Here is a 23493-nt window from a genome sequence, read left to right as displayed (position 1 = left end):
ATAATGCAAAATGCAATTATTCGAATAATTATTCAATGATTATTCGAATATTCAAATCATTCATTCATGATTCCCAGCCCTACTTTGGATATACTATACCTATCCATTCATTTCTCCTCTGGCGCTTCTGCGATGACCAAACTTCGTACGGTGTACGAAGTTGTACATTCATTTCATCTTCTTTCTCTTTTCGAAGGTAATAAGTAGAGGGCAGCACTGTACGACGGTTGATTATTTTTTTCACGAAATTATAGTTTTACCTCTTTTGTAATGATTTTTGGTAGGTTCGTTTTTCACGAATATTTTAAAAATATATCAGTGCTTTGTACAAAGTATATATCATCAATTTTTTTGCGAAAAATGGAAATTTTTCATTCGCAAATTAAAAATATTTACTTTCTACAATGTAAATTATTTTTTAAGGAAATTATGTGAAAACCTCATAAAAATCTGGGATTTTTTATAAGAAATATCTCTAATTTCCTTTTGAACTTAGCAGCCAAGTGGTTGTGTTCCCTCTTAAAGCAAAACTAACAGCGATTAAATTAATATCATCAAACCCTGTGATGATTGCGTTACACTTCGCCCAATTAGTCCCTGCCTAAGCAGTAAAAACACATTTTTTCTCAAACATTCGACTCTATTCGTCAACAATGTCACCTTCAAGAGTGATACTCCAACGCTGCTCCTTTTCAATATCTTTCTGTGAAAAGATTCGTCTTTGCTTTTGAAATATGCTATAACTTCGGAAATCACATTTTCATTAGAGTTGAATACAAAATCAGCATACAACATACCACCTTTTAACCGTTGTTGTCGATGTATTCTGAATCAAGCCATTGCTTCGTTTGCACAGTATTTTTTCCATGGAAAACAATATCAATACACGAAATTCTTTTCATCCATTTTTCAAAGCACAACTAATTTAGCGTCACTTAAGCTTCAATATCTCGTTAAAACTGAACCCTGTATTACAAAATTTTGACACGCTTCATTTGAAGCTTGGTACAACAAAATGTGGTATGGCACTGGCGGTACCATATTTGCGCCAAGCCTGGGAATTGTTGAGTGTTAGGTAATCAACAAGAGAGTTAAGAGCGTTTAATTACCCCAGAAAAGATAAATTCATTCCAACTGATACTAGAAAGTTCGAGAACCATTAATCTAATTTAGTTTTTCATTAAAATAGTAAAACACACTTATAACTGAATTACAATATACAAGGTGAAGTAATAAACCACAACGTACTGATGGTCAATAATACGTGTTACAAAAGAGTCTCGAAGTCAAGAGTAATATAATAATGTAATCATCATAAAATTAATACAAATTCAAAAGACTGACATTCAGTTACGATGACTCACATTTCAATAACCCAAAGAATATAGCGTATTGTTAAAATCTCAAAGAGCAAATCTTTATGACGTCTATTTATATTGAATGTTTTCAGAGAAATTAATAGCTCTTATTAGTTATTATTATCTTCTTTTCTTATAGTTTATATAGTATAAAATTGATCTATATACATAATGATATGATTGAGTGTGAAATCAAAATATCGAATTAATTCATGGTTATATTTCGAATAGATTTCAGAATTTTAGGGTGCATTCTAGTTTATTAGTTTCGAATATACATATACAGGGTGTCCCAATGAAAATTTAACCCGCAGAACTCAGAAACGAAGAATTTTCGAAGATTAAAAAAAAACCACCCCCATGAAGGGAACATCAACCTTCAACATTTTTTGGATAGGGAAAATATGTCGAGTATTGGTTAGTTTGAAAGTTATGCATGTCCTGTACACAGTAACACAACCAAGTCAAAGTTTTCCATATCAGTGTATTATTCACGAATTAAATGGAATACCTTACTAACAGTCGAAAAGTGATGTTGAACAATTGAACCGCCCAAACTCAAAAACCTAAGAGTTTTGAAGAATTCAAAAATAATTTTCATGTTAGGTATTGAGGAGAAAGAATTCCTATGACGACACTGTTCCGAAACAACCTCCTGATGGTGACAACATACCCCAACATTTTTTTAATATGGAGGAGATGTTGGATATGGTTTACTTGAAAATTTTTTTTTATTTCTATTTTCTAAACTGCTATGTTTAGAGAACAGAAAGAACTTCTAAACCCTATATTCATTATATGTCGGGGGTTGTTGCCACCCTCAGGTGGTTTTTGGGAATTCTTTCTCCCTAATTAATAACTTGAAATTATTTTTGGATTCTTCAAAACATTTATGTTCTTGAGTTTGGGCGGTTCAATTGTCTGTTCAACATCACCTTTATTTGACGGTATGTTCATTATTACATTATTTCGTGAATAATTAATCGATTTTGAAAATTTTAATTGAGAAAATTTAAATAACATTCAAACTAACCAACATTCTCATCTTCATTGATATCTTCCCTATTCAAAAAATGTTGATAGTTGATGATGGAAATTCGTCCCCCTCAAAACAGAAGTTGACCTATTTTCAAAATCTTTGAAAATTCTTTGTTTCTGAATTTCTGAGGTCAAATTTCCATTGGGAAACCCAGTATAGAATTATATTTTCTTATTACAATTCAAATTTCTAACCTAATTAATCTAATCTAGGGTCCTATTGAGGTAGTGGATTTTTATACTCAAGTTAGAACCGAGAAGTTCCCTCATTTAAGGTCCATCAAATATAGGTACCGACTTTTAATTTTTCCATTCCAATCCCAGGAAATTTTCCTGACAAGTACCGAAAACAATTTCCATCTGGTTTAAAAGCAATCATAAATTGCTTCAACAACCCCAACTTAATATACAAATGCGGAAGTAATACTTTTTCTCTCGTTGTTTACGTTTTGTTATTCTTCAATCATAACAGCTCTTGAAGGCCAATTTATGTTAATCCAGTGTCAAATTTGTCTATAAAACGATGAATAGTGAGTCGATTAACTGAAGAATGTCGTCCATGAATTCTTTTTAATTTTCTCTCAGTATATTCACAGATGAATACTGATTTTATTGAAACAATTTAACAATATCTAAATGTTGTTGATGCGTGTATCTTTTCATGATCAAATGCCATAATCTTCTGAACACAAATGACATAAGAATCGTCAAAAATTAAGTCACAGTGTTAGCGTTATAAATATTTGAAATTGTAACAATCCCAAAAAAAATTAAAGGTGTTAAACCAGAAGATCTCGGTGGCCAATTGTGACCTCTTCGAGAAATTACACGACCAGCAAACTTTTCTTGCAAAATTGCTATAGTTTCGTTGCTTTTGTGACACGTAGCGCCGTCTTGTTGAAAATAAATATCGTCCAAATCAATATCTTCCAATTCCGGGCATGAAAAATCATTAATCATTGCTCAGTAGCGCAATCCATTCACCTCTAGAAGGTTCTATACCGTTTCAGTGATCAGTTCAAAAACTAGTTCGCTTTATTTTAAGCTAGAGACCATCAATTTATATAAGGTTTTCACTATTATTCATTTTGTAGAGTTCATCATTGCGGATGAAAGTTCTTAGTTCTAATTTCTTGGAATGGAAAAAAAGAATGAAATGAATTTTTGTTGAAGGATAAATCCATGTTATAACTTCAGGAACAAACATTCATTTCTCTATGAATTTTCACAAAAAGATATAATACAAAAAGTCGTATCAAAGGATGAAAATGCAGTTCTTTTAAAATTAGAAATAAAGACGTTAAAACGTATTTTGAATTCTTGCATGTGCTAGAAAAGGATTGTAAATCAAAGGAACATTTGAGATTGCTTCACTCATCCTGAAAAATGCTGAGATCTCAAAAACGCTGTGGAGAGAGGAGTAGTTAAACTTTGACAGATCACAAGAAAGCCACGTGGTATGAACCCCTCCTAACAGTTGCACCAACCTTATTTTCGAATAAGTAAATAACTTAGGTCCAATCGCACCACCAGCCCAAAAATGGCACCAAACAGTGACACGCTGAGGATGGAGAGGCTTTTTAACAATCTTTCTTGAATTTTCCGAGCCCCAAGGCCAAATGCGGTTGTTCTGTTCATTAATGTAGCCTTCGAGATGAAAATGGACCTCATCAGTGAAGAATATATTTCGATGAAAATATGGTTAAATATACATATAATTGTTACACTCCACCATGTGGAAAAATTCTGTTTAGTGAAACTTATTTTGGTGTCCTGAACAATGAAACTTTTGGCGATCTCGACTACTTTCAGAGATATGGCCCCCCAAATTCAGAAAAGCAGGGTTTTTCAAGGATGTTTTTCTCCATCATATTTAGCTCAAAGATTTTTCCTTATTTTTATCAGCAAACTTTGCACATTCTTTTTCAACAAGTTCTGAAAATTTCAGGGGATGTTGTTAAACTTTTTTCCTTGAACCATTTAAACAATGAACCAAAACCAAAATAATCCCCATTTCCTGGATATTGATTGATGTGAATATTATCGATACTTCATCTCGCATCTAATCCTTCAAGAAAAGGCCAATTTATTGCACTGTTTCAACATAATTTAGTGCAATTACTAATAGCGATATTCTCCCATGATCCCATAGATAAACCGTTGGTATGGAATCACCTCCGCTGTGTTCAGCAATGTATACACTCGTAATTTCATAATTGGTTTAACACATGGTCACTCTGGTGTGTAATAGGATAACCTTAAACTATGCAGATGAAGGAGTATTCTTTATTATTAGTTTCATCTTTTTTGCCGGAGGGTGCCATTTCCTTGTTTGAATGGACATTTATTGAAACCTAATGGATAAACCACAAACATCAAAATATTTGTTTATAGATGACCTCACCGAAAGGGAAAGGTGAACAAGGATGGGAAGAAAACATCGGAGAAGTAGATCGTATGGAATATATTCTTTATGAGGTGCAATTACAGGTAAATTGTATCAGTGCACTTGGTGCTGGATATTCAGACTTCAATCCTAAGATGGTAATACGAACATTTCTGAAAATCCATCATAGTATTAGGCCAATTGAAAAGTCCCCGGTCGGATGCACAGACCGGTGCTAGTATTAAATCCATAGGATTTTTAGTTGGTACCAACCTTCAAACGATACGTGTCAAAATTTGACAGCAGTCCGACCATACGTCTCTGAGATATTGCGTTGTGAGTGTAGCTACTTTTGTCATTTGGAAAATTACAAAAAAATTAAAAAAGTTCACAAAATAATTTTGAATGACCGTAAAGTGAAGTTGATCGAGATAGCAGACATTGTAAAGATATCTTCTGACATGTACATCATATAATTCACGAATATTTGTACATGATGAAGCTGTGTGCGAAATGGGTGCCACGCGAGCTCACAATCGATCAAAATCAACAACGTGTTAATGATTATGAGCAGTGTTTGAAGCTGTTTAAGTGCAATAAACCTGAATTTATGCGTAAGTATGTGACAATGGATGAAACATGGCTCCATCATTTCACTTCACAGTCCAATCGACAGTCAGCTGAGTGGTCTGCACAAGATGAACCGAATCCAAACCGAGGAAAAACACAACAGTCAGCTGGCAAGGTTATGGCATTAGTATTCTGGGATGCGTAAGGTATAATATTCATTGATTACCTCCAAAAGGACCAGACGATCAACAGCGATTATTATATAGCGTTATAGGATAGTTCAAAGGATGAAATTGTTAAGAAACGGCCCCATTTGAAGAAAAAAAGGTTCTGTTTCATCAAGAGAATGCGCCGTGTCACAAATCTTTGAATTGCTTCTGCATCCACCGTATTCGCCAGATCTGGCCCACGGCGACTTTTTCCTGTTCTCAGACCTCAAATAAAATGCTCGCTGTAAAAAAAATTAGCGCCAATGAAGAAGTAACCACCGAAACTGAGACCTATTTTGAAGTGAAAGATAAATCGTACTACAAAAATGGCAACGAATAGTTGAAAGATCGCTATAATCGCTGTATCACCCTCGGAAGCAACTATGTCGAATAATAAAATCGAATTTTGCCAAAAAATGTGTTTTACTATGGTAGACCAGCGACTTTTCAATTAGCCAGTTACCTACAGCAGACCTTTTCGTGTTGTTTGAATGTTCATTTCTAGGCTGATCTCTGAGAGAGGTCTAGCGCTATTACAATATGCTTGATTCAGGACTAATTGCAAAGTTGCAAAACTTCGAGTTATTATGAAGTTATGTTTATGTCCCGTGCATAAATATTGAAGAGACTAATTTTCTGTATCATATAAGCAACATTACATGAAGTCAAATAGCGTCCTTTCTAATTTGAGTTATGCCACGTCAAATAGAGGGTTTTCCAATAAACTTTGATATAAAAAAGTGACTGTATTTTGAGAGAAATCAATAGCCAGTAACGATGGAAAACGATATCAGCCAAATGGCTGCCAAGGCAACGGTTGCAGCACCATATCCTTTTCATGACATTTTCTATGGCCAATTCGCGCATTTGCGGCTATAAGTCCTCGATAACTTCTGTCTTTTATGTCTTGAATCGATAGTGGGGTATTGGCATAGACCTTATCTTTCACGTGGTTCCTAATAAAAAAGTCTAAAGTTGTCAAGTCACAAGAACTCTGTGGCCAATTGTAATCTTCGAGAAATAATACGTTAAGAAAACTTTTCTTCAAAAATTGCGATTGTTTCGTTGCATATGTGGCACGTATCGCCGTCTTGTTGAGAATAAACGTCGTCCACACTCCACATCAATATCTTCCAATTCTGGCCATAAAAAATCATTATTCGTAGCTCGGTAGCATAATCCATTCACCGTAACAGTTGTATCAACTTGATTTTCGAATAAGTATAGGGTCCAATAACACCACCTGCCCATAAACTACAACAAACAGTGACACGTTGAGGATGAAGAAGATTTTCAAGTTTTAAGATAATGATCATTCATTTAAGATAATAATCATTCTTTGATTTTCGGAGTCTCAAATACGACAATTCTACTCATTGAGATAGCCTCAGAGTTAAAAATTAACCTCGGCACTGAAGAAGATTTTTTGATCAAAATCCGGATTATTTCGATACATGTCAAGGACCCAATCAACGAAGATACAACGTTTCTGATAATCGAACGGCTCAAGTTCGACTGTGTCTTTACGCAAAATAAGGTGTAATGTCGTTAGTGGAATGCCTAATTTTCTCCAGTTTTGTTACGAATTATCAATCTCAGGTGATTGTTGTAGCTTATATCGTTCCATTTTTATTAATGGCATAGTTTCTACTTGTCAGATGTCAAGAGATGAAAGTTTCAAAACTTCTTATTAGAAACCCCTGTACAGGATGGGCAAATAAGCGAGGTTAGCGGCTATATCTCAGGATCTACTAATCGTAGAGATTTGCGGAATAATTTTTACCACTAAAGTATACCTTCAAAAAAAAGAGAGTGGAAATTGTTCATACCTCTACTGCTAGGGGTGTAGTAGCTGTCGTCAAGTAGAAAAATTAAGTTTTCTCGAAAATGTTTCATATCCAGCTGAAAAAAAATTCATCACCGTAATCCTTGGAAAATTCTGATTCTTTTTGAATTGTCACTTTCGATTTTACGACATCAAATAAGGGTAGGGTGAAGGAAGAAATCTGACTGATTGAAATGTCTGTAACTTCAGTTTGTCTCAACTTTTTTGAGCAAATTAGATCTCGTTTGAGTGATAACATCTTGATGATTAAGAAAAAATATACCTACTCAGGATAAATTTGTTTTTACTGCTTCCGATTGGGAGCGCTAAGTCATAAGTTAATTGTTTTGTTCATTTTTCTCCGAAATTTTAAATGTAATGATAGAGTTTTCTTAACATAAATAGAAATTTCATTGAATTTGCATGAAAAACCTTAAGATCGCAAAGCGATAGCTTCAGGCGTTCTGGAGTAATGGCCGAAAGAAAATATTCTTCAACTGATGCAAAATAGGCAATGTGAAATTTATCTCGAGAATATTATTTGTAACCGACACATTTCAAATGTATTTAGTAATGTGTACTACTGCACTATTTCACCTGTCATTTCGTTTTCGATGGTAATTTTGAAGCGAAATTTCAGGATCAGATAGTACTCGATAAGATCTTCAAAATTAGGTGAACACCCCTCATTCCTATTCAAAATCGAGAGGTTATAGTGTATTCCCCCCTGTTAGGGAGTTTCAGTTACGGGGAAGCGAAGATCGGAAAATTTGTTACCCTCAAATCAGAAATTGACGGGTGAGAGCGATTTTCCAAATTTTCAAAAGTCGGAAAATCGATGTGTTGAGTTTTCGTTGGACCACACCGTATATAGAAATACCGTGTCAAGCTTCGTGGAAAATTACGTGGTGATAGTGTAATTCCTCAGAAACCTCAGAAATTCCAGAAAGATATTGAAAAAACCTAGTATTTTATTGACAAATGATACGACCGAGTTGAAATTGAAGTTAATTTTGCATGTATACAAAGAAAAGCACTGCCAAACTTCGTGCAAAATTAAGTATTACCTATTAGTGGCGTCAGAAGCATAGAAAATTCAAGAAGAATATCGAAAAAAAAACAATCACGTGTCAATTACTCAATTACACCCTTGGGGAAAACAAGTACCTATTTAAAGTTCTGGGGTCTCCAAGTGCGCAATTTGCTAATGAAAGAACGTGAGGGCTTTCCTTGTTCTTTAAATTTCATACTATATTAGAGTACTTACATGAAATATATACTTTCATTATTGATAAAACTAAAAAAAAAGCCAAAAGCATCTTCTAAGCTTCAGAGGATCACACCACACAGTGAAATAAATACTATTTAATTAGACATAAGCAACAATAAGCTTTGTTGTTAAGAACCGAGTGTGAAATATCATTAATTAATTCCATAGATCTGAAATAAGATACCAATATTCGCAATAACGTTCCAAAATTAACAAATCCTGCAATCATTAATGCAGCATCTCTGCAAATGATGAATCTTAATCAACTCCTAGAGAGACTGCCAAAAAGTTTTGCATTCTCATATTAGCATTCACTCAATTCGATGTAAATTTTTTTTTACACAATGTGTCCTTTAAATTGTCTCGGCACGATGAAATATATCTCGATGGAACGTCCAGCATTATTATTAATTATATTCCGCAACAAAAAGATGGGGAAAATGTAACTAAAGAATTGAGAGTGGGGTCAATAACAGAGTTTGCTATATATTGAAATTGTTCTTAAGGTACAAATCAGTGATCTTCAGTGGGTTGCATCTGAAATGAAGGTAAATAGCCATATCCAATTATTAATCAGATTTATGTTTTTATACCATAGGAAAGATAATAATTTTGGTCTTGTTCTTCTTTGGACAATCACAAAATTTTGATCAAATTCAATCTCAGATTTCATAAAACGAAATGAGGAAATCGAAAAATTATCATCATTGTTGTAAGTTCAGATGGAAAAAAAATTTATTTTAAATTTCATGAAGCAAAGTTTCAGAGAAATAATATCAGACATTCGAAAAAAACACTGCAAATATAACATTAAAGTTCATTATTTACTCTTCAATCGCAAAATATCCGTGCAAATCAAATGAAAAAAATCAAATATTAATGCGAAAAATTTTGTACCAAATTTCATGCAGTAAAGTGATATGTTTAATATTCGGTTTTGTATACAAATGAGACATTTTATTAATATAATAGTTTCTACATCTAAGTATCCACTTTAATTATGTAATTTAAAGATGAACTCAATTTTATTGAAAATTTTCTTGTGTTTTTTTTATTATATCGTATAATCATTTTAAGATATTGGCAGAAACCAAAAGACTCATTAATAAAAGTCCATGCATATTATAGCTCTTATAGTTTCTAGCAGCATCACGTATCTAAATCACATATATTCCCAAATAGGTTAAGATATTTTGCTTTATCAACAACAAAATCTGAATTTCATAACTATTTTTTGTCTTCGAGAAGTGTGAATTCCTAAAAGATTTTCGATTTTCTGAGAAAAATATCCCACATAATAGGTGGTTACACCAAAGAACAATCCAATCAGTTTTTTATCACGAATTGTCTTTCACAGGTTTTTCCATGCAATTTGAAATGGTTATAATGGCAACACCGTATTTAGTTTCTGACATTTCTTATGTCATTTGTGTTTTGTAACGTAAGCCATTTAATCATGGAAATTAATAAGTTTCAAGAACGTTCAGGAAATTTTTTGATCGTTTTATTCAAAACAGTGTTTATTTGTGAATGCTGAGAGAAATTTTAGAATATTCCATCAAAAAAAAATCATTTGATCGACTCACTATTCGTCGAATTGTAGACAAATTTTCTAAGTACTTGTACCAAATACTGAGGCATACTTGGTACCACTTTCATATTTAAAATTAATATCGTCCATGAATTCTTCTTGAATATCTCTCAGTATTCACAAATGAAAACTGAATTTAATAAAACGATTCAACAATTCCTAAACGTTGTTGAATCGTCTTTATTTTATTATTAAATGGCATAACCTATTGATATAAGAAAGGTAAAAAAAAACATACGGTGAGGGCATTATAACCATTTGAAATTGTGACTATTGGAAAGCCTTTATATCCTCTATCTAATAAGGAGCGTGAATATGCTCATTTGAGTTTTGTTAATAAAAAAAATCGGCCAGATATATATCAGGATAATACCTTGGTTATTTGATAATATTTACTGATTTTTTGAAAACTTGTTCAGATATCCTTTTGTTGTATTTATACATTCAACAATTCCACCCATTTCAAAAACCTCAAAACTCACTTGGTATCAACAAAAATTGAACACTATAAGCAAACTCCACGTGAGTATAAATCAATTCGAATGATCGCGATACTTTCACGACAAAATGCATATGTCTCATTGTTGCTAATATTTCGCTAAAAGGTACTATATTTGCATCGATTTCAACGCACTGAACTAATTATACATCAGATACATCCCGTATATTTCATACATTTTGAATAAACTTATCCGGATGCATAATTTCTGTTTCATCAGAGAAAAACCCGATTGGGTAAAAACATCTGTGTTGAAATTATATCGTCTGCATTCATGTGACTATATAATAAAATTGATGTCGAGTATGCATTTTACGATGATCTTTGGGAAGCAGCCGACTGTAGATTTCATAACTGGACACAGATCTGAAAGGCGGTTCACATTTCATCTGGTCACTTTTGGCGAGAGAAGATTTCGATTATTCAATGGGATTGCCAAGAAATTGCCAGATCGAGTTGATTCATCGTAAATGGGTGGAGTAGTTTGTTATGTCTTTCCAATGACTTCCTGAATCGATATGCAATTGATTGAAAATTCTCAACCCTTCACTTTCAAATTATAGATAGAATAGAGTAGAATATCATTCAAAGATGTACGTAACAGGCCAATTGAAAAGTCCCCGGTCTAACATAATAAAAAACATTTTTTTTTCGCAAAATTCGATTTTATTATTCAACATAGTTGCCTTCTAGGGCGATACAGTGATTATAGCGATCTTCCAACTTTTCGATAACATTTTTGTAGTACGATTTGTCTTTCGCTTCGATATAGGCCTCAGTTCCGGCGATTACTTATTCATTGACGCTAAATTTCTAGCCAGCGAGCATTCTTTTGTGGTCTGAGAACAGGAAAAAGTCGCTGGGGGCAAGATCTGGCGAATATGCAGAAGCAATTCGAAGCCCAATTCATGCAATTTTGCCATTGTTTTCATTGATTTGTGACACGGCGCATTGTCTTAATGAAACAGCACCTTTTATCTCTTCAAATGTAGCCTTTTTTACGATTTCATCCTTTAAACGATCCAATAACGCTATATAATAATCGCTGTTGATGGTCTGTCCCTCTTGGAGGTAATCAATGAATAATATACCTTGCGCATCCAGAATACTGATGCCATAACCTTGCCAGCTGACTGTTGTGTTTTTCCTCACTTTCGATTCGGTTCATCGTGTGCAGTCCACTCAGCTGACTGTCGATTGGACTCCGGGGTGAAATGATGGAGCCATGTTTCTTCACAATGTCTGCTATCTCGATCAACTCCACTTTACGGTCATTCAAAATTATTTTGTGAACTTTTTTGATATTTTCGTCGGTGGCAGCCTCTTTTGGGCGTCCACTACGTTCGCCGTCTTCGGTGCTCATTTCACCGTTTGAACTTAGCATACCAATCAATCATGGTTGATTTTCTGGTGCAGACCTCGGAAACTCTTCATCAAGCCAAGTATTTACTTCAACTGTTTTTTCCATCTTTTTCAAATAACAAAAGTAGTTACACTCGCAACGCAATATCTCACCAACTAATAGTCGGACTGCTGTCAAATTTTGACACTTATCGTTTGAAGGTTCGTACTAACTAAAAATCATATGGATTTAATACTAGGGCCGCCATCTGTGCATCAGACCGGGGACTTTTCAATTGGCCAAATATGTTTCATAGCATCCGTTCGAGTTTATCAATTTTCATTTTTCAATTGGCCTAATATTTACGTCAACTTACAAGGACTGGCTTGATCCGATCTTATCTCGTTTTTTGTAGAGATATTTCTCCTTAGAAATCACCGGATTTTATGGGGTTTCCACAAAATTTTCTAAAACAATAATCTACATGGAAGAAAGTGAATGTTTTGGATTTGCGAATAAAAAAAAAATGGGTAACTTCAAGAAATCGAAAGCAATTTATCAACTTACGTCTTACCTAAATTGATAATATAGGTATTTTGCGTTTATGTATGAAAATAGTTCTGCAGCCAATATTAATCTATTTATTTTTCAGGCTTTTATTGTACTAGCAGCAGTCGCTGCTATAGCTTGCTATGCCGAAGGTTAGTATAATATATTTTTTTTCAATTCAACGAATTCTTCCACTAGAAATTAATTAAATTGTTAGTATCAGTCAAAATGATTATGGTTCCCAAATATTGAACGTGTACCCTATTAAGTTTTTTGATGATTTTCATAATGGTGATTTTCTTCAGAAATCCAGTCAAATTGTATCCGTCGAAAGCTGTTAACTTTGAAATAACCTCTCTAAAACATAATACTCGTATTTATATTCTTGGATAATTGTTCTATAAATTTCACATAGTACGCCTAGGAAGGAGCATTATCTTTCTATATGCCTTCAGATGGGTATTGCGTTTATTTATAATGAGTACTACTGCCAAAGTAAAGGGTACTAGATTACCTTTGTTCCCATTCAACGAAAATCCTAACTAATAAATAACATTCATGGTAAACGTGAACGTTCAATATTCGAAAACAACATTTGATTTATAATACTGAATAAATTGAGGCTTCGTTAACTGGAGAGGAAAGTACCTATACTATATTTCTACCAGGGTTCATTGCATTGTAGAATATCTTTAGAAGTAGCAACTCCCGAGTCCCGAGCCAATAATAATGTAATACATAAACATATTACCATGAAATACTCTCCATTTCACTTTATAATGAAGTTAATTGGTGTCCAAGTTGAAAGAATAACTAGAGAAATATTTACAACTACTAGACCGAGCAGATGTACTGCATTTTTAAACAAATTCACATTTTATTGATTTTTCATAACAATTCAATTTAATATAAAAATGTTCACCTTCTTTCGAGTACAATTCAGACCAATTGTAATTCTCCCCATTCTCTACCATCGGCAGTCAACATGATGATTGTTAAATTATTAAAATGTTCTGCAACTTGTCATCCACTGTCAAAGTACCATAACTTTTGCAAAATTACCTATTCCAACAACGGCTAATGTTGGATAATAAATTCTCCTGCTTTGTGGAATTGTCAGAATTTCCTAAAAATATTTTACCTCCTCTCTAGCTTTTTTATTTATTATTTTCCTTTTTTCGTGGATTTTTCTAATGTTTTAAGGCTTATTTTTCTATATGCTCATATGAACTTTTTTCTAAAACGACCTAACGAATCACCCCCTGGAATTTCGTACCTTAGTGAGGAAACACCCTGTATATTCGCCAATGTATCTGCCAATATTTCCTTATGAAAAGATTAAGTCCTTTTCTTCAAAAAACGTTGTAGTGATCTCCTCTATAGTTTTCGATGTTTTGATAATATTTTTTTACTGTATGATCGATCAATTCAGTTTAACTATGAAATGTTGATATTAACTTTTTTAATTATTTACCATCAATTCAATGCATTTTTACCTAAGCCTTATTCAAGAAAGAATCATAAGTTGTTTCATAAATTATAGCTGCCTTCAGATCATTCATGAAGGTAATGTTAATGATTGTTCTATAAACATTAAAATAGTGAAGTAAAAAAAAAATCCTCATCCGATCAAAGGATTCGAACCCAGGACTTTCACGTCTACTTACCAACCACCGCACCGCAACGAGATACTTAAAATTTTGATAATTTTGATATAGAGAAAAAATTAAATGTTTGTGTCTTTCAGCCGGCTACATCAGTAGCGGTTGGAGCAGCGGGGGCGGCGGAGGAGGCTGGAGAAGTGGTGGTGGCGGCGGAAGCGGCTGGAACAGTGGCGGCAGCGGCTGGAACAGCGGCGGCAGCGGATGGAGTAGCGGAGGAGGAGGTGGTTATGGAGGTGGATCTGGAGGAGGAGTAAAGATCATCAAAATCATCTCTTCTGGAGGCGGTGGATACGGAGGCGGTGGAAGCGGTGGCTACGGAGGTGAGAACGATACCTGCTTCCATTCTGTTTCTTTATCTTTTTTTTATTCGTTTTGTTCTTCTGAACACCTTTCAAATATTTAGATCATTAATTATACGAAATTAATTTCACGGCTACAAGACAAATCTTTCAATTCCGGAAAAAGTACCTCCTCGAGCGGGACTCGAACCCGCAACCTCCGAATAACTAGTCCGTGACCATTGAGCCACCTAGGAAGCTGAAGATTCTCCGGTGGCTTAGTGGTTAGAGTATCGGACTAGTTATTCGGACGTTGCGGGTTCGAGTCCCGCTCGAGGAGGTACTTTTTCCGGAATTGAAAGATTTTTCTGGAAGCCTTGAAATTAATTTTGTATATTCGCACACAGACGTTAAAAACATTATCATTAATTATTCCACTTTGTGTTCAACTTAGATCTCCTTAAGCTGTTATTAAAACAGTAGTTTCAACTGTTACTATAATCATTCTTTCAGCCTTTATTTAAAGATTTAAAATTTTTTATTTTCTCCCTATTCATCTCGGATATTTCTTCCTAACTCTCCTATACTTCTTGAAGGTTTAGTTTACGATATAATAATCCTAGATTTTATGCCAGTTATGAGAAAAAATTGTGTTCAATTAAGTAAGGTCTTGTTATTGATCATCATCTTCATTAGAATTCAAATCCAACACAGATCCAAATTTCATATTGCATTCATTTTTTCGTCATAACAACCTTTCCTGAGCCTTCTTCTTTCAACAATTCCACTGATTTTCAGTCCAGACCAAAGTAATACCTTATTATGGCCACCCAAAAAAGTACCAACATATGGAGGTTGTTCATCAAGCATAGAAATGCTAGTTTTAACTGTGATTAATGTTAAGATATGTGTATTATCTCAAAGACTCTGATCACAAACTGCTTAATCACGTTCTTGTTAAATTTAGGACGATACCCATTTGTGTTCAATTAAGGTCTTCTAGTGATCATCATTTAAATTAAAATTCCGATATAATTGGCCCTATTATACCTATTTATGTAAGTGGATTGACAACTTTGCCTAAGCCCTCTTCACTTATGGTTTTTGAAGCCAGTATTACCGTATGAGACTCTTCAACGCTGTTAAGCAAGCATTTGAATTCTAGTTTCAACTATCATTAGTGTTATCTCTTAAACCTCTCAAGAGGCTCATACAATTTTATTCCTCCACTAAAAAATACCAATCTTTCTTGTGGAAACGTAGAGCAAAGACTAAAGGGTATCACCCACGTCAGTCCTTCTAACATAACATAATATATTTGAAATTGAAAATAGAATCCTACATTTATATTACTTCAGGTGGTGGATGGAGCTCCGGAGGTGGACGTGGATGGAGTTCAGGTGGCCGTGGATGGAGTTCTGGAGGCAATGGATGGAGCTCCGGAGGCGGTGGTGGCGGCGGATGGAAATCTGGTGGTTCCGGAGGCTGGAGCTCCGGTGGAAGTGGCTGGTGGTGAAGCTGATTTCGATTTCCCAAACCATTCGCCAATTGTCTATAATTTGACTCCATTTTAGTCTATAATTTATTTGTCAAAAGTATGTACATTTCCATTCTGTAAATACCCCGTTCAAATAAACAAAATTGTGTAGAGAGAATTGTTTTTGTTTTTCTTTATTTTCTTTTCTCGAGAAAAGGACGTTTTTGTAAAATTGTGGCCCAAATGTGCTCCTTAACTTCTTTAGTAAAAGCAAGTACGCTCGAACTGCTTTCTCTATAACCTGCTCTAAAATGGTGGAATATAATTAAATTTGTTAATTATTGGATAGTTTGGCCTGAGGAATGACAACATTTCATCGATAATTTCTGAAATTGATATTCAGAAGTTTTCTAGATGAAAGATGATTATAATTACGCGCAGAAACATCAATATAAATGAATAATAATATAAAAATACTTTAGGAATGAGTACATTGTATTTCTAGTAGTAAAAGCGATACTTTCCCGGAGGACAATGTAAATTGTTGGCCCATGCATTAAACTGAAGCCACCAAACAGATGAATTCGGAAATGTGCCTTTACTTCAACTATTTTTTTTAGTACTATTTACTATTTTCTCTGAAATCGCCATTCATATTATCATAAATCAAGCATTTCTTAAATAAATAACAATTTGCAATGAAAATCTCATTGCCTATGAAATCGATTCGTTTATATTTGTGACAAAACTCAGATATTTATTACTTACTTCGGTTTTATATCTACTTTTCTTGCAAAAATTTTATCAATGAACAGTTGATGATGTTCAAGTGTGCAGGACACCACCAGACTGCTTCTGATTGAAAATGTCATCTTGAATTTTATTGATGAATAAATGAAGGAATAATATGAATGAGCTTTCAAAAGTTCAATAATTGTATCTATTTAAAAAAAAATACATAATCTAGGGGCGAAGCTAATTCAAGCTACTCTGAAAGCTTCTATGAGTACAAAGAAGATGTTAAGATTTCAGAATATTCTAAATTACGTGATTTCTGAAAACGTCACAATGATAAATATAAACCAAAAAGGTCTCCAAGTAACATAAATAAAATACGTAAGTATATTGAAGTTTAGGGGTCGTGGGAGGGGGTAGAAACTGTCATAAGTGTCCGGCAATGGATGACGAGATTTCTAAAGTTATACCGAAAAAAAATTGGAAAATTTTGTTTCTGCTTTTTCTTCAAATATTCCTATTGGAATTGGAAAGGTTGTAAACAAGTAGAGGAAATACATCAGTTTCCCAAAATTCCGAAAATTGTCGCAAATTTTTAAAATTTGCATAAGGACATTTGTGAACGATTTCAGAAAAAAGATGTTGATTCTCACTTTGTCTTAAGCTTGTCATATATTATGTTACTGTATGCATTATATTGGGAAAGTTTATGATATATCCAATATATTTCAATCATCCACCATAAAGTCAGTTTCTTGACGTTGCATTCGCCATTTTGTAGCATATAGAGGGACAAGTAATTCTGATGAATTTTTCAATTCAGAAACGTGATCTCATTACTAATAGATTTTGATTCTTATTCTCTCGAAAGTTCAACGAATTCAATCTTCCAGAATTCAAATTGGAAGATAATCGCTGAAATTGGGAATCAGTAAACGTTATTTCCTTATAATCTTGAGAAAATTACTTGATTCATAAGAAGATTCATTCTTAAATGTCATGTCAATGAACTTTAGATGAATTTCTTCATGCGAAATCGATAAATATAAATTAACATTGATTACATTTGGAAAACGTGAATATCAGTTCAATTATACGTCTCGAATTTTTTTATTGATCACTTGCCTCTACAATTATCCTTAGACCCTAAAGCGTTAAGTGGTAATGAATATAATTTTATAATACAGAAAATGGAAATATTAACATTGCTCTGGTGTTAATTGATGATATTCTAGACAATTTTTTTAAAGATATCATTCACCTCGCTCATCCAAATAAATACAGAATAATTTAAAAAAGAAGGAAAAAACTGTAGAATGGGTCTTCAACATGCAAAATAAATCAATTGATAGGTAAATTAATTTCTAATCAAAATATAATTTAGTGGAAATTGAATTTTGAAATATTACAAAACACTTAATTTTATATAATGTATTTTGACATACTCCTCAGACTAAATCTATAATTATTGTATATAATGAACATATACAGGAATATGAAGTCGCATCTAAATTCATATGAAATTTCTACTAGAATATAACACAACATAATAAGTATATACAATTCCATTTTAAACCATGAAAAACGTTGCTGAATGAGTTATAAATCATTTAGAAAAACCTTCGATTATTCGAATATTCTCTATTAAAGGTAGGCATCTGTTCAATCTGAAATAAACAAAACATCTCTCATCAAATTTCATTTGTAAATACACAGATAATTCAAATCTATAATAAAAGGAATCCATTGAAATTAAATATGAAAATTCTAATTCTAGTTTTCATAGTTAAAAAATTATATTGTTAAATGGTTAGAGGTTCAACACGTTAATCATAAAACATAGGGTATTCCAATGGGACTGATACATTTTGAAATGGTTATAATGACAACACTGTGTATTATTTTTGACATTTCTAATGTCAATTGTAGGTCATCAATAGGTTATTTAATCATGGAATGATACACAGTGCAAAAAATTTTAGATGTTATTAAATTGTTTCATCAAAATCAGTACCTATTTGTTAACAATGAGAGAAATTTGAGAAGAATTCATGAGTGACATTAAGTTAATGGACTCTCTTTTTTATTTATTCCTCGTAATATTGTAGACAAGTTCGAAATTTTCATTGCACGATACAAGAATACCAGTACCAAGTGCTGAGCCAGATTCATTACCACTTTCAAATTTGTCTACAATACGAAGAATAGTGAGTCAATTAATGGAATAATGATTAACTGAAGAAATGTAAGAAAATTATACAGTATTACCATTTAAAGCAATTTAAATTGAATAATTCCTAATGGGAAAACCCTTTGTAATATTTTTGAACGAGAGTTAACTTTTTAATAAAAGTTAACTCTCGTTCAAAAATATTAAGCTCTAAAATCATGAAGTAAATTTCAACAAACCTTCAAAATCCAAAATTAGCAAAGAATCGTTTCCATGCTTTGTCATTTGGCCAAAATGACCATCCTTTTTTGTGTTTTTTAGGGAATGCTGAAACTAATTGAAAAAACGTATAAGTATGATGAGCGACTACAAATGAAAAAGACTAGATCTATGATGAAAGTATATTCAGAATCATCTAATACTAATAAATAGAAAAAGTCCATAGATATTCCACTTGTGTGGACTTTGTTTATTCACTTTAAATATATTCAAAACCTTGTCAGAAAAAAAAATCGAAATGTTTCATGGAGCGCATCCAGCATGCTAAATTATTCCTCATTAAGTATTATTAGAAAACTAAAAAATAGCGTGATAAATGACTCGATCTTTAGATAGTTCAAATTCTAGATAGCACTTCCTAAGCGTGATTGTGAATTGAATAATGAGTGGCCTTTGAATCTGAGAGAAAACGTTTTAACGTAAAAACCTTGCAAAAGGAATCGACCATTTGCTTTGTCACATCTTTGCTCTAAATAAATAACATTCAGTATTTTTCTGAAAATTCCACTTTGTTGAAATAGTAATCATATTCGTACTATTGACCTATACAATATATCATGTGGAAAGGATAACGAGGGTAATTTTTCATAAAATAAAGTATATAGTATATAGTATAGTATAAAGTATATAGTTTATACTTTGTTTATTACAATATATCTCCATAACTATTGGAAGAAATAGTTGAAAAATTCATATATAAAAAACAAAGGAACTTTTGCGGGTTTGTTTAAATTCGTATTCATATAATGTTTTTACGGAATTTCGCATGCTGATTTTTGCTTAAGTATATACAGGATGTTCCCGAATTGGAGATATGAATGGAAATGGACCCGAAAACGCTTTGTTAGTCCTACTTTTTGTGATGATTATATGAGTTCGAAATTGATTCCCCGCATATCCCTTGGTGAAACATACTTTCAATATTAATAAAAGAAAATAAATACAAGACTTGACTATACGTTTCATAATTCTTGAAACTCCGTTTTGAGAATGGGATGAAACCCGAAACATGCATGACAAAGAGATTTTATATATTTTATTAAAAAATTGTGAAACGTATATTCAAGTGTTTTATTCATTTCCTTTCATTAATATTATATGAGTTTATCGAATCTTTATGAATCATTGCTATACAGGGTGATTCACCGAGCTGGCCTATTAGACATTTATGGAAAACTGATCATAATTTTGAGCTGAAAATTTGCATTTTGGGGTTTGAGACAATGAAAATATTTTCAGATCTCTACAACTTCCAGTTATACCGGAAACAGACTACTACTTCCTTATTTCAAATGGCACTCCCTGCATATAATTCCATCATTGGATAGCTTTTTCCTTTTTTGTTGATAATATCGGTGATATGCCATACCTTGGGTAAAAACTCAAAGGTTCATGAGTTTATGAAATTCCTATGAAAAAAATGGTGGCGATGAGGACTCACATTTTTTTTAATTTTTCGGCAAAAAAAGCATTTTCGAAAAAAAAATTTTTTTTTGCGGTTTGGACCAAAAAAGTACAGGGTATTTATAAGAAGATGATGAACTTGGACAATTGAAATTGATCGAAACTCAAGATTTAGAATTACAACCTATATTTTTATTATTTCAGCCAATTCTACGTACAATAATAGTGGGGGTTACTTAAGCGAACCCTATACCTAAAATTAATACTTTAAGAGTTATCGACGAAGAACTTTAAATGAGAAAAACAGCAATTTATAACTGTGTGGAGTAGTCTGTGACTTCCGAAAAACACAAAAAAATACTAAAATTCGATGTTTGGATAACTAAATTTCACATTTCATGAATCAATTAAATTGTCGTCAAAAAAAGCTACCTAATGATGCAATAATATACAGGTAGTGCCATTTGAAATAAGGAAGTAGTACTCTGTTTCCGGTATAACCGAATCTGGAAATATTTCAGGGAGAAAGATCATTGTCTCAAATCCCAATATGCAAATTTCCAGCTCAAAACTATGATTAGTTTTTCATAAACGTTCAATAGGCCATCCCGATGAATCACTCTGTATATCAGATGAAAAAGCATCATAACTAATAATTAATTCATTCATCACAGCTTACTGATTGGATTTTTACAATAATATGAATTTTCCAGAGCATTTCGAGAGAATTGTTCGAATTTTTTCTCTTGAAATCAGCAGGAGATACGATAAAACTACAAGAAACCAAAAAGGTGAGTATTAGATTACAGTTTTTTTACATTTTTCAAACTCCCAGTTGAGTTATGCCAAATTTCACTTGAATATTTTGTATATGACTCATTGTATGAGAAAAAAATTTGAAAAAAAAAATCAAACTTTTATTCCCTATATCTCGAAAACAAAGCGTTTTCGGACCAGTGTTTATAGGACTTCTTCTTCTCAAAATCAGCCAGGAAATCTCTCTTTTTCATTTGTACCTCTAATTTGGGAACACCCTGTACAGTATTTTCAACTCAAATAAGAGTTCAGAAGTCACTATCCACATGAACACATGTTTATGTAAAGAATCTCCCTAAATACCTCAAAATAAAATTTCAGATATTAACCAGTTTTACAAATAAATGATAAATTTTGGCGTTTGAGGGTTAACAAACTAGACAGACAATTTTGAACTCTGAAAAGTCAAGGTCACCAGCACATTCCCTTCAAGAATTATCGTGTACACGGAGAACGTAAAAAATCCAATTTTACCTCGAATTTTTCATCGGTCAATCAAACGCAATATCTTATCTCGAAATTGAAAAATCATAGACATTTCGACAAAAAATTATGAGCATCAATGCCTAGATACATCATTGATTTAAATAAAAAAAAATTCTTAGTACCTATAGTACTATTATTTGGATATTAAGACAAAATATAAACCCTATTTCGCAAATACATAAGGGGGGTTTTTCATTGAGACCTAGTATCCTACAAACAAATAATAAAAAATAATAATATCAAAATTATTATGCATCAAAACAATGAAGAAATAGTCACAAATCCCTATTGTCGTAACTCCAAATGCCAGATGACTTCTAAATTCAAATATCATCTCAAAACACAATTTATACGAATCATGTGTACCACAATATTACGAAATACGTTTTGGCTAATTTCATACCTGAAGATTGACCGAAGAACTTGACCTAAATTCAGCAACAAAATCATGTTCCATTCACTCAGATCTACCAGTAACGCATCGTCTTCAACTCTATGAGAACACAAATTGAATGCAACAGCTTGCAGACGTTCACACTGTCCGAATCAAATGCCACTCAGTCCGGTAAACAAAAAATATTTTTTTTTTTACGAAATTACTCACCTTGCTGCGATGAAACTAAAACAGCAAGCAGAATAAATAACACCACAAGCACCTGAAAGAAATTCTTGTTAAATGTTGCGAAACCTAAATGGATGATGAAATATCGACAGAAGGGTATCTGCTTCGCTTTACACTCTACTTGATTGAATGAAAATAACGCAAACTTCGTATTGAAATTAACACTACTTTGTTCGATCTCTCAACAACAAGGTTGCTTGTGCATTTTCGAATATATCCCCATTCAAAGTTCTTGGGATAGGTTGTACACCGTGAAATATTCTTGGCCGCTTCAAAAAACTGTATCTACAAGACGATGACGATATAAGAATTTCAAATTGAACGTTGCTTATTATCGCCTTCTACCATTAGAAGAAGCGGCTCGAAAAAAATTGATTCTTTTGGATTCGAACCTCATTCTTTATTTCTTTGTAAATTTCAAAGCGTGAAAACCAAAGAATCCAATTGAAAACACTAAATTCTCCATAAAAATCAATAAATTGAAATATTAAAACATTACTAGAAGAAAAATCAATAAAAGATGGAGATACAACTGTATACTAATAGCAATTGTATACAAAATTTCAAAAATGGAAAGAGTATATTCTAAACAAGTTGCAGAATGGTCTCCTTGCTCCTATTCCAATAAGAATGCGAAATTCGAAAAAGAGCGACGAAGGAGCTTTCTCTAATAAGTCAAGTTTTGTGCAATATTGTCGAAAATCGATGAAAAATTTAAATTCTACGTCCTAGTGACTTTTGTATTGTATCTTGGCAGTTGGTGTGACTGTTACGAAAGTTGACAGATTATGGAATTTAAATTTGAATCGTATGTTTGGAATTCTGAAATAATTTATAATTACGCATTAAATTCGTGAATTATGTCTGACGAAGTCGATTCAACACCACAGGATTAAGAGAAATTGCGAATAATGTTGCAAACTCA

General features: G+C 32.9%; 1 protein-coding gene and 1 long non-coding RNA gene across 2 annotated transcripts; one reads left to right on the top strand and one right to left on the bottom strand.

Annotated features, from left to right (window-relative positions):
* The first annotated feature begins 9101 nt into the window (after window positions 1-9101).
* Window positions 9102-16234, top strand: LOC123678592 (loricrin-like). The gene is made up of 4 exons (XM_045615717.1): window positions 9102-9204; window positions 12741-12789; window positions 14385-14621; window positions 15938-16234. Exons 1-4 carry the CDS (start codon window positions 9199-9201, stop codon window positions 16093-16095), a joined length of 450 nt encoding a protein of 149 aa, XP_045471673.1. The 5' UTR covers window positions 9102-9198; the 3' UTR covers window positions 16096-16234.
* Window positions 16235-18207: 1973 nt separating this feature from the next.
* LOC123679346 lies at window positions 18208-22741 on the bottom strand. Its single transcript, XR_006747375.1, has 3 exons — window positions 22551-22741; window positions 19201-19294; window positions 18208-18458 (listed from the first exon to the last, which is right to left on the bottom strand). It is a non-coding gene; the product is annotated as an uncharacterized LOC123679346 (long non-coding RNA).
* Between the last annotated feature and the right edge of the window lie 752 nt (window positions 22742-23493).

The sequence above is a fragment of the Harmonia axyridis genome, chromosome 4 (assembly GCF_914767665.1).
Source record: "Harmonia axyridis chromosome 4, icHarAxyr1.1, whole genome shotgun sequence".
NCBI lineage: Eukaryota > Metazoa > Arthropoda > Insecta > Coleoptera > Coccinellidae > Harmonia > Harmonia axyridis.
This window is presented reverse-complemented; position numbering and strand designations above follow the sequence as displayed.

What these genes read in the sequence shown, in the direction of transcription:
- LOC123678592 (XM_045615717.1), top strand. An exon ending in TATAGCTTGCTATGCCGAAG is followed by an intron (nt 12,790 to 14,384) that starts GTTAGTATAATA and finishes TGTGTCTTTCAG; the next exon opens with CCGGCTACATCAGTAGCGGT. An exon ending in TGGAAGCGGTGGCTACGGAG is followed by an intron (nt 14,622 to 15,937) that starts GTGAGAACGATA and finishes ATATTACTTCAG; the next exon opens with GTGGTGGATGGAGCTCCGGA.